Source organism: Apiospora hydei (genome assembly GCF_038363865.1).
Source record: "Apiospora hydei strain CBS 114990 chromosome Unknown utg000003l_segment0_segment0, whole genome shotgun sequence".
Classification (NCBI taxonomy): domain Eukaryota; kingdom Fungi; phylum Ascomycota; class Sordariomycetes; order Amphisphaeriales; family Apiosporaceae; genus Apiospora; species Apiospora hydei.
This window is the reverse complement of record NW_027117362.1, coordinates 1,120,990-1,132,905: the sequence shown is the minus strand read 5'-3', so window position 1 is coordinate 1,132,905 and position 11,916 is coordinate 1,120,990. Positions and strand designations below refer to the sequence as shown.

General features: G+C 53.5%; 2 protein-coding genes across 2 annotated transcripts; both read right to left on the bottom strand.

Annotated features, from left to right (window-relative positions):
• Positions 1-6,021: 6,021 nt before the first annotated feature.
• On the bottom strand, positions 6,022-9,522 carry PG997_002170 (uncharacterized protein; the record flags this gene model as incomplete). Its single annotated transcript, XM_066806485.1, has 4 exons — positions 6,022-6,437; positions 6,536-7,460; positions 7,524-7,904; positions 7,954-9,522. The coding sequence occupies 4 exons, from the start codon at positions 9,520-9,522 to the stop codon at positions 6,022-6,024; spliced, it is 3,291 nt and encodes a 1,096-aa protein (XP_066673781.1).
• A 391-nt stretch (positions 9,523-9,913) lies between these two features.
• PG997_002169 (uncharacterized protein) lies at positions 9,914-11,304 on the bottom strand (the record flags this gene model as incomplete). The annotated part of the gene is made up of 5 exons (XM_066806484.1): positions 9,914-9,968; positions 10,036-10,514; positions 10,611-10,640; positions 10,696-10,829; positions 10,965-11,304. The coding sequence occupies 5 exons, from the start codon at positions 11,302-11,304 to the stop codon at positions 9,914-9,916; spliced, it is 1,038 nt and encodes a 345-aa protein (XP_066673780.1).
• Between the last annotated feature and the right edge of the window lie 612 nt (positions 11,305-11,916).

Below are 11,916 nucleotides of genomic sequence, written 5' to 3'. Positions count from 1 at the left end.
GTTGGGTTTCGACTAGCTCTTCCACTTCTCAGCTTCTTTGAAAGTAATGTAATGTCTGTCCTGTAGGCCCCGGACGTACATACCTAGGTTCAGCACCCTCTGGCTCCAGACCTTAATTCAATTCTGATATGAACATTAATAGGCCTCGTCTGATAAGCGACGGTAGTATCTCCGTCTAGCATCCCCAATTGGTTCTCTCACTTGTATTGTTTGCTTTTCCGTTTTGTTTCTCGCCCCGCGGGGGCCCATTACATGTGGCAAGGGACTGTCTTGCTTTTTTCAGCTGGCAGGGGGTCTCACCTCTAGTCTCCTAGCTCTCCTCGGCTACCCTACCCAAAGCTGACGAAAACGTGAAGCTCTTACCCCGGACTTTTCGCCTTCGAGGCAAAGGCCGGAACTACGTGGCTTATGGTCTACTGTACCTACAGAGAGTAGCTACAGAGAGACATGCATGTCACATATCTAACCTCATGTACTTGCCTACATGCTAGCTCGCCACCTGGCTGGCTGGCGTCACCTCTGTTTCACGATGTGGTTCCTGCAACGTCGTGGCGGTGATGCTAGCCGTGTGTCAATGACTCTTATACACTTGGGGTATATCGTTTCGATCTCCGTCTCGTTACGCCGCATGCTACCCTAACCCCCTAACCAGCCCTTGTTCACTGACTGATTGTAACGAGGAGTTTTAGCTGCATGCCTGCTAGACGCATGCTCCTTCACCGTAGATTCTAGGAACCTATTAGCAAAACTCCAGGGGGACACCGAAAGAGCGCCGAGGAACAAGGGTCGGGATTCCAATGAAGCGCCTCGGCAGCTCGGGGTGCCGCAAATTCGGATGTTATTTAATTCTGTTTAGCTCCCCGCCCCGGGGATCGGCCTTTTAGGGGTCGTGCTCATCTCCTCTTTTCCCTCAAGCTCCCACACACAAGTGGACGCAATCGCAGCAAGCATGAATGCCTAATGATGAATTGTTTCCTTCTGCTGATATGCACATAACTTTATTTAGATATGAGAAAAGAAAAGGAGATGGCAGCCCCGGTTAGAAGCATGAGATGGCAAGGTCAGAGAGCCCAGGTCCCCTAATGAAAAAGGGGTCAGGCAGGGGACAGCGGAACGGGAGGAAAAAGGAAGGAGCCATGTAAAGACCGAAGGCGATCAAAAGAGAGACTCGTAACTTTCGTGGAAATGGAAGACCCATGATGTTGCTTCTAGCGCGCGCGCCAGCCAGCGCGAGACCCTGCCAGCGGAGCGGTTTGCTGGAGGAGCTGTGCCGCTTCGGCGCGTATCTCCCATCTCATTATTGCTCCGGCCGGCTCGGCAGAACCACCAGACGCTGATCCGTCTAATAGGGGAAGCGATTGGCAGAGTCAGATTGGGCAGTGTATGTAGATGTGTGCGCGACGCAACAGGGAAGAGCCGCGCGCTGCCATTCGATGTCACGTTTCAGTGATAGGCGGATGTGCTAAAGCTTGACTATCAACCTCGTTACTACTCGCTGGGATTTGACAGTCCAGTGGCTTTTCGAGATGCGACTATCGCCAGGGGGGTTCGGATTATACATTGACGGGTGGTAATTGGTGATGGATGATGGACCCCTACCTAAGTACGCCGATCCCCCTTGACTGCTTGCGGCTCAAGCAAACCACCCGCTTCCCCTCTTAAGATTGGATATGCATGCCTGGCAGATTCTATCACAGGGCTGTGCTGTTCCTGTGCGCATTCCTTCCGCATCCGGAGATATTGGAATTTGATGACAAGCGAGGGAGAGACTGACACGTAGTGGTAGGTAATAGCGGAGGATAGCAAGGAAAATTCGCGCCTCATCGAGTTAGGCAGCAACATATGGTCCTTTCCCTCCACATTGGCCCGCGGGGTGATGAAAGATGACATGGGAAGTCGGTGTGCGATAGATGATACCTTGCCATTTCTACGAGCAAAAGCAGGGGTTGCTTTGTTTCGTTTTAGTGTGCTGACAGAGCCAAGATGCGAATCCGTGGAAACTCCTCCCCGCACACAGGCCGTTCTATTTTTAGTGGCAGAGCCGACCACTAATTGTCGATCAGCGTGTGATCGACCAGATGGTCGTTTCCTCCTTCCTCTCTCTTTCTCTTCCGTAAGAATAAACCAATCGCCAATCCACGTCAGCGACAAACAAGATAAAAGAACCGAGAGCGACATCATCTCAATGACTGATCTGCTTACTTTTACTAAACCAGAAGAAGACTTGTATGCAGATTCATTGAGTGGTGAGATGCGGATGTTACTTACTACAAGATAACCTCATTCGGAGGATCTGCTCGGGGATAACTGACCCAAGCTTCACTTACGTGTAGTAGCTACGCGTGACCGAGGTCCGTATTATATGGAGAAGAATAATCGGAGTAGGGCGACCGATGCAGTAAGAAGGCACTTTGAAATGTTCTGTTCTTTGGGCCCTGCGAAACTGGAGGCGCCTCCATTATCTGCGCCTTCGGGGGATCCAACAGGAGGTCATATACATGCACATGGAACATCAGACTTTCACGGTCTATAGATTATCCCTGTTCTCGGGGTAACTCTGATGAAGGAATCTCCTTGGTCAGATAAGGCCCTTCGCGCCTTGTAGATCTTAACCCGAGTCGAATGGTGTTTGCCTTCCTCTCCCTCTTGCCCAGCCCCGTAGTACTTACAGCGAGTTATGAATACTCAAACTAAACGGTCTCCACGACAGTCTCTCGCAGAGTGTGGCGGGGCCATGCTCTGAGTGCGCTGTAGCCGTTCGGCCGTTTCGGGAAACATGTGTGCGTATCCTCAGAGGACGATCAGGTAGGCTGTGCCCACACACACACAGATGGCGAGCAGCTCGACAGCCGTGATTCAATCACCGCCGTGCCTATCAGCGAAGCTGCGTAGACGTCTGAGACACTGAAAACTCCGCGGGGTCGGTGGTTTGTTTCGTGCTTGTCACTGGCGATGATCGTCAGAGGCGCGCTATGCAGAGGCAGGTCGGTGTTCTAGCACGTTGTGGGGGGAGTGTCTATCTACTTACACACAGACACCCGTAAGTATCAAGGCAGGTAGCAAACAGGTGTTTTCGTCTATAAATAGAACAAGGTGTGCCTAACCCTCTCTCTCTCTCTCTGTCTGTCAAGGCGAAGGCGTTGCTGTATTTGTGCATGTACTACAATTCTCACACAAGGTACTTCGATCTCGTCCGTCCCCTTCTTCCATACGGATAGCCTCATGTTGAGTGAGTGAGTGAGTGATAGCATACATGTTTCCTTCCTTCAACCTTTCGGCGCTTCACCGACTTTCAATGCGTAGCATCCACATATGACAGGTACAGGGAGAGGCAGGATGGCGGTGCTCTGGCATTGGCTCGATCTATGGAGCGAATCGCACGACGTACGTACAGCACGAAAGTCCGAGACGGTCGTCGACCACTGATATCCCGAGCTGGATTGCTCCGCCTCAATTCGCAATCTTAAACATAAGGAAATAGTAATGGCCTGCCTATGAATGACCGATGTTGGCAGATGCCGCCCTTGACCTTGTACATGAAACTGTGAGGGCCGTCGCCGGGATCGTCGTTACTCATCCTCAGCTGCAGGTGGTCCCTCCTAGATCTGGTCAAGTTATCACTATTCGGGGGCGGGGAGAGAGATACATAGGCAATCTGTAATTAGAAAGCAGTAACTTGAATAGGTAAGGACGGAGATCATAGGTATTCGTTCAACTACATACTCCTGCAGTCTCCGGAGACTGGCACTGCAGGTTCAGATGATGCGCTGTCAAATGTGAACCTCTCTCCCGAGACTATGCGGATATGCTTCCCAGCACAGCAATAAACCACCCCTTCCTTATGGAACCAAACCTCATCAGGCAAAGCCCGAGGAACGCAGTACTGCGGAACGAAGAAGAGATTATCCTACCAATCTAGCAAGCCGAGCGCATGCACTCGAGACTACACACCATGTCGTGCCGGTCCGGCCCCTATCTCAATGCCCGGTCTTCAGTGTACCATTGAGCTATCCCAGGTACCAGTCAGTTACCCCTTTAGCCTGATGATACATGTGCCCTTGAACACTCCAGCGCTTTGATTGAGCTTTCCACTTCTCATAAGAGGTCGGTAGATGAGGACCACCAAAGTCGAGTTCGTGTCGCCACTGAAACGCCATTGAGTGTAGCTCATCGCTCTGTTTGGGGTCCGAAGCAGGCACCGCTGTAAGCAGTATCAACAGCCTCACCTGCTTAGAGAGTTCCTGTAAAGTTTTGGGCAGTAGAAGTACAAGAAGCAAAGGTATAACTCTGATAATCGATAGACGAGTAGCCTTGTATCCTGGAGTGTTGCGTAGGGTGCATGGGTTGATCACGATCTGGTCGATTTGCGGACGCACTGGCGACACCTTGCGCCCGTCCTTCGGGGACACGCCCCCATGTCCTATCGTGAAGAAATTGTGAGTTTTGATGCCTGGGCTCGACACTGATTATGCTTCGAGGCAGGACTTACACGCATTGACACGGGACACATCCTCCATTGTGCTCCTCGGCCGGACGCTGGTGATCACCGTATTCTCAGGTTGGGCATGGCAGTGAAAACCCATTACAGGAATATGTACACATCCATCCTCTTTAATTGTTGGCTCTTACTAGATAACTGTTGATCGACGTGTTGATGTGTGTCTCGGTTGTAAGTCTTGCCGCACCGCCCCTTTACGCGTCGCTGATATGCCCCGGACCCGTATGAAGCATTACCTCGTTGAGCGACACCAAAGGATATGCTATCAAACTTAAAACCCCACAGAGGACTTTGCTCTGTGAGAAGTATTTGGCGCGAGACGAGCCAGCCGCCTCCTATTTCATTTCGGCCCAGGGTCATATTGGCTATGGGGTTACGTGTAGCACGGCGTACATAATTACTGTATACGTAGACTCCTACCAAGAAGTGTTAAATGTGAGTCACAGTTCTAATATTGGCACTCCCTCGTGCTTTGCCGTATGTAGGATTGATTGCCATTTTCACTGCCATCGTAGCACTACTTGGCATGTCTTCCTGACTCGCTCTACAATCGAGAAGGACATCTTTCCGGTGGACTTGCTCAACCACGACCAATTCCGCAAATGGTATAAGCCAGATCTCCACTACTGCAAGAAAGTGCAATTGCTATTTTTAGCAGTTGCTGGTAAATGACGGGCTTGGTTTCGCAGTGATGATTGTCTGGTTTGGTCTGGCCTCGGATGGCCACCAAAATACGCCGTACTGTTCGATGCTAACGGCATTACTGCATTGTGATAATTTGATCCAGTGCGTATTTCTCATAGATACGTACGTATTTAAGCGGCTTGAAGATACTTACAGTAAGTCTAGTGTTATTAAACTGCCAGTACATAGGTAATAGCGTACGTGAACTAGTAACTGGGGTCATGAGATCTCTGGCAAATTCGATGAGATGTGTATACTATGTTCGTCGCAAACACCATGGAACGCGTATTGATCCATTAAAGCTCTGTTACTCCGTACAGATGCGGAGTTCTATTTCTGCCATGGGTTCTCTCAGATGCCACCGTATGCCTCTTGCCTCTCAGGGGCACCGGCTAGGCACTGACAAGATACGGAAAAGTACCATGCTCAAGACGGCCATAGCAATTGAACAATGGAGACCCCCTAGGAGACCCTGAATGATTGGAAACCGGGTTCTTCATCCGTAGCTTGGCCAGGTCCCTGACGCTTTTCATTTCGGCTATCTGCATTGCTTGAAGTGCCGAGGTTTCTCGATAGTCTCCGCCAACAGTCGACCAGACAATGAAGAAAAGGCCCTCTAGCTAGTAGAACAACCCCAAAATAAGAGTAGGAATTTTCTAATTCGTAGTAGCAAGTGAAAACTTTACAGGGATACGGCTCGCCTGCTTCAATGAATCGACCGGGCGCAGCCAAGATTGCACATGAGCTTTTGGAGTTGGACCTACAAATACAGTAATTCTTTGCAAAACGCAGAAATGCACGAAGGCGGGATGGCACCACCCCTGCACGATCTGTCAACTTTAACTGCTCCCGGTTGCTTTTGCGATCGCTGTGTCCGAGTGCCATGAATCACGATCCCACTTGAACCTACGATCCGATGGTGGCGTCGACGCCAAGAGGTCTGGCGGAGGCGACGGGAGGGCACCTTGTCCCCAAGTCTCCTTCTTGTCACCCCCTCTATAGCTTTGGTACCATAACGACTCGGGTCGACGGAAGACCTCGTCTTCTTTCCTTGGAGACTCGCCCGGTACTCCTGCAATTTGACCGCCTGGCGCAGTACCGACTCGACCAGCTCGAGCCGCAGCACCCCCCTGGAACCGCGCGATGCGCAGCGACTGCGCGACCACGTTGCGGATCTCGCGGCCGTTGAGCTCGGTGGTCGCGAGCTTCTGTTCGGCTTCGGGCGATAGGAGGTATGGATCTACTTCCGAGGCGGCTGTGGTGACTGCTATTGCTACCGCGGCGCCTTCTCCCCTCCTTCGCCGGAGCACTTATCGTCTTCGTCCTCGTCGCTGTTGGTAGGTGTTCCGGTACTCATAGGCGCGGTGGAAGTAATGGCATGAGTAAAAACAGTAGCGACGGAAAACGCATCGTGCCAGATCCTCCGGCGGCCCGCGACGTCCAGCTCGGGGAAGTAGATAGCAAGATGGACGCGGGAGAACAAGGCGTCGTCGAGGACGTCGACGCGGGACGAGTTGAGGACCACGATACCCCCGAAGCCGTCGAGCAGCTTCAGGAGGGCCATGGTCATGGCGCGGCGCGGAACCTCGTGCTGGATATGGCTGCCTCCGCCACCGCCGCCAGTACTTCCGTTGCCGCCATTGGCCGTGGCGTCGGCGTCTTCGAGGACGAGCATGCAGTCCCAGCGCTGCGCGAGGGCGAGGGTCGCGTCCATGTTGCGCTGGACGGCTTCGGCGGATACGCCGGTCGCGAAGGGGGTCATGTGGTACAGCGGCTTGTGGGTGCGTTCGGAGATGCAGTTGGTTGCGAAGGTTTTGCCTGTGCCGGGTCCGCCGTGGAAGAGGTACACAGATCCTCTACCACCACCACCTGATATCCCTTTGTTTTGAGATGATGTGGTTATTGCTGTTGTATTGATGTCTGCTCGTGCTACATTTGTGTCCTGTGTTGCGCTTTGGACTGAGCCTAGCAGCAGTGCCTTCTCCTTCTCGTCGAGGATGAGATCGTCGAAGGCGTCGCTGTTCCACTCCACTTCTCGGAGATCCGCGACGTAGAGGTGCCGCCATTCGTGCGTCCGCAGATCGAAGCCGTACACGGTGGGTTCCAGGAGAGGCAGATCGCGTGGCGTAAGCTCTCCCGGGACCAGGAAGTGGTCAGGGGTCATGTTGCGATGAGGCCGTCGAGGTAGCCGAGGTGGTTGTCCATCTTCGGTTGAACCATCACTCTGATGGTAATGCTTCCAGTACAGATTGGGATCAATGATCAATCGGAGATCATCCTGCAATTCACTAAAGTTAACACAGGAACCGAAATTGGGTCAGCGCTGGTGTGCATTACTTACCATCCAAACCGTGGAGTCCACCTCGGTCCCTGAATAACATACCCAGCGGTATCGGAAATCGAACTGGGTATCCGCGGAACCTGTCAGTCTTTTGCCCCTATCGACCAGGTCCGTCCAGGCGATGTGGGTATAGTAGCGTAATGGCACAATCGGTAGGTCCTCGATTTCGACTTCGGCATCTACATTCTCGAAATCGCCTTTCGTGATCTTCAGCGTTCTTTGGAGTGGCACGAGGTGGTCCTGGCAAGCCACGTAGTAGACTTTAAGAATTACATCATCGGCAATGTCAGTAGCTTCAGTCCACTGCCCATCAATGATCCGGTATGCTTGAGAGCGCCGAAACCCGTCCGCCTGTTTCTGGACCACAATGTCGTCGGGCGCCTATTGGTGTCAGCCAGGTAGACTCATCAGTCGATGTATATTAGCTCACATAAAGATACTTGAGGGTATTCCAAGTGATGACGCGTCTAGCCAACAGCTCATCTACCTTCGAATACTCTTCGAAGGTGGAATCATTGATGAAGTCCACCAGCTCCTTCGCCAGGGCCATAGTCGTCGATTCCTCAAGGTGTGACAGCTCATTTTCCAAGGCCTGTCTCGAATGGTAGAACCAGTAGAAAGGGTACTGCAGCTCCGCCTGTGGTTCGAAGTAAGGAAGTGACATCCCGGGCGCTCTAGCAGCCAGACGCCTCATGGCGACGCACATCTCCTCTGATACCAGATAAATAGTCTGTCCGTTGGCCACGGTTTCGGGTGTTGTTGCCGTGCTGGTGGCAAGCCCTTCAAGTTCATGTCGGCATTGGTATTCCTGAAAAACCAGAAAGCGCAGTTGCCTGTTCTGAGCCAGATAGGTATCCAAGTCTATTATGAGCCTCTTTCCGCAGAGGTGCAGAGTTTTTGGTTCGTGGAGAGGGTGGTATTCATCCAGGACCATCCATTGGTTGGTGGTGCTGCATTGGGTGCCGTAGTCCGGGACATCTAGATAGATGGCCGGAGAACAGAACTCGCAGTGGACCCTGTGCAAGACCTGGTAATAGGCACTGCTGCTATCATCGTCAAGACCAGGGGAGGGAGGGGCTGAAAGCGAGGGGCCGCGGGACAAGGCTTCCCAGTCCTCATCGGATATTTCCGAGCGCTCCTCTGTTAGCGAGTAAACGATGGCATTACTCTCACGGTAGTCCTCTCCCGCGGGAACGGACGATCTGTTCAGCGGATGACCGCCTGCAGCTGAGACCTGACCTCGGGAGGAAGACTCCCTTGAGAAGGAGAACCTGTCCCGCACGCTCCACAGCCGCAAGCTGGCCGCGTCCGACACCGGATCCAGCCTGCCGACGCGCGCCTCCTCGATCGACTCGAGCACGGGGATCTCGCGGATGGACTCGACCTCCTGCCGGATGAGCTCGCGCTGGCGGTGCTCGAGGTCGAGCCCCGCGGTGAGGCCCTCGAGGTCCTCGACGAGGTCGCGCAGGTGCTGGACGAGGTCGGCGAACTTGTCCTTGTCCTTGATGGCCCAGCTCGCCTTGGCCCAGAGGTTGGCCTGCTGCTGCGTCGACCTGGTCCTCTCGCGGAACCGCGCGAGCTTCTGGGCGAGCGAGGAGACGGCGGACTGGCCTAGCTGGAGGGGCCAGGTGTGCGAGGAATGGAGGACCAGAGAGTTTGGGCCGGGTCCGCCGGCTTGGTTTTCGGCGTCGGCATGGCGCAGGCCGTACTTGCGCGTCAGCTTGTCGCCGTCTTGGAGGAGGCTGATGAGGTGCAGGAGCGAGGCCTCGATGGCGTCGCGGACTTCCTTGTTCTCGTCGATCTGCCGGTCGTAGCCGTTGGGGTCGGTGAAGCCGCAGGCCTTGCCCCAGGCGACCAGGCGGATCCGCTGGTTGACGAACTTGGTCTCCAGCAGGTGGTATTCCTGACCGAGGTAGCGGCCGCTCTGGATGAGCTCGAAGCAGTCGATGCAGGTGGTGAACAGACTGGCGATTCCTAGGGCAAACCCGATGGGTTCCATCTTGCCGTCTCATCCAGAAAAAAAAGGGGTGACGAAGACAGATGGATGGCATCCTGATGGGGTTGGGGACCTCGTGGACAGATCGAGTTGAAAAGGAACCATGACATAGAGAAGACATGACTAGAATACCTGGACTTAGGCTTTGGCTGCATAAAACATAATTATAGGGGTTGCTTATTTGGAGGTCTAATTGGCTCGTTGGGGACGCTACTTAGGGAATCAAGATCGAACTGCAGACTTGGCTGCCGTAAAAGCTGCGGGACGCGTAGCAATGCCCCCGTATGCGTGTCGTCGCAATTCTCATTGCATCCGATTCATGTCCCCTATTTCAGATGATCATCTACTGCAGACTGAGCTGCATAGTTTACGTCAAGGCCGGTTGGCGACTCAGCTATTGGCAGGCAGCCTTTTCGTGATCAAACGGCTTTCGACCATAGACGACATAGCTGTCGTCCTAAGTTATTAGTGTCTTTTCCTCCGGTCAGGCAGACATCACACCTGTTGTTCACTTACACCGGCCAATAGAAGTGAATGCTCCTGTCACTAATATCCTTCTGCGCTTGCGCCACAATCGCATTCACCGCATCCACGGGGACCCCCAGCCCCTCGCCCAGCAGCCGCGTGGAGATGGTGCGCACCACCTCGGCGCCGATGATCTCAATGTACATGCCGAGGTGCTTGTCGCGCTCCGTACGGGGCCACGGGTTGCCGAAGAACTTGTACCGGGCCTCGACGACGTCGACGAAGCCGGCCTCGGCCAGGTAGTCCTTGTACTTGCGGGCGACCTCGACGTCGCGCCCCTTGGCGGCCGCGCCCAGGTTCGCCAGGTGGCTCCATTTGTGGATGCCCGACCCGAGATGGGTGCCGTCGTCGGAGTCGATGTTGAAGAGTAGGTCTTGGTACTCCATCCAGCCGCCCGGTTTGAGGTTGTTGTAGGCTTGGCGCAGGACGTCGCGCGGGTTGTTGAAGCAGGTGAACATCAGCCGGGAATGCTACAAGACAGGGTTAATCAGTAAGTCGGTATGTAGTCACTGGAAACCTTCGAACACATCTCAGGGGAGGCTTTAACACCGTCAATGGCGTCTTACAATAAAGTCGAACGGTTCGTCATGCATCCACTGGTTGAGTATGTTAGACGCAGAGCTTGTCGCAGCAGGCATGCAGGGACATTACCGGTTCCTCCGAGTCTTCTCTCACGAACTCGACATTGGGCACATCGGCGCCCACGTCTGGCTGGATGAGGCTGAGGTCGGAGCCAACCACGCGCGAGCCCGGATGCTCGCGGGCATATTGGATAGCCCAAACTCCTGCAAGTCTATCATTAGCTCGTCGCCTGTCCGTTGTCGTTTGCGCCTCTGTATTCTTCCTTCTTTCGAAGTAAGGCGTCGTGCGCACCCACATGATGCGCATTTGAATATATGTGTGTGTAATGTTTCACTCACCTGTTCCTGTGCCAATGTCGAGGACGCGGGCCGGGTCGACCTGCACCGGGGCGAGATGCAGGGCGCCGTCCAACATGAAGCGGAAGGCCGCATTGGAAAAGTCGAGACGGTCCTGCTCGATGGCGTCGTTGGGCAGGAAGTACTTGTCCGGCCGGTAGTTCTGCCAGAGGCGGCCGTGCTCCTCCACCGAGCGCGGATCCGGGATGGTGCTGCCTCGGGGGAACGGTGGGTATTCTAACGGCGAGGCAGCATCTGCTTTAGGCACTGTTGATGATGCATCGTCATGCTGCATCGACATGTCCGGTGCCGATATGCCTGTCGTCGCCGGTGCTGGGTCCATTGGCCCAGTAAACTTGTGTGCGCGGGAGGTGACACTGTCTCAGCCCAAGCTAATGGTACCGAAAAAGAAAAGAAAAGATTCCACCCCAAAAACAATGATATCCGCCATATCAGTACAGCGCAAAATGGGAAAAGTAAAGGTCTGCCTGGGGGTCGAACCCAGAATCTCCTGATAGCGATATTGAATCGTAGTCAGACGCCTTGCCATTGGGCCAACAGACCGCTGGAGGATTCTCGAGGAATTTTCGATGGCTGATTGACATTAAGCAAGCTATATATCCAGTGTGCAGCTTATGGGCTACAACCGACACTGATACTTTGCACAGTACTAGCCTTGCCCCACGTCCCCCCCCTTCGTAGCGATATTCAACGCCTACTTCGCGACACACGAGGGAGGGGTATACAAATCCAGCATTGATAATAATGTTTACTTAGGTATATCAAAATCACTGAAAGACCTGAAGGGATATACTTTAGCATGAATGAAGCAGGGCTCTTTGTGATTGTGGATTAGAATACCTGCCCTGGCATGAGCAGGTTATTAGAGAAACACACGACTGGAGTTGAAAAGGTTTTCTTTTTTGTTTGAAAGCAAACCGAATCTCCAGAACGC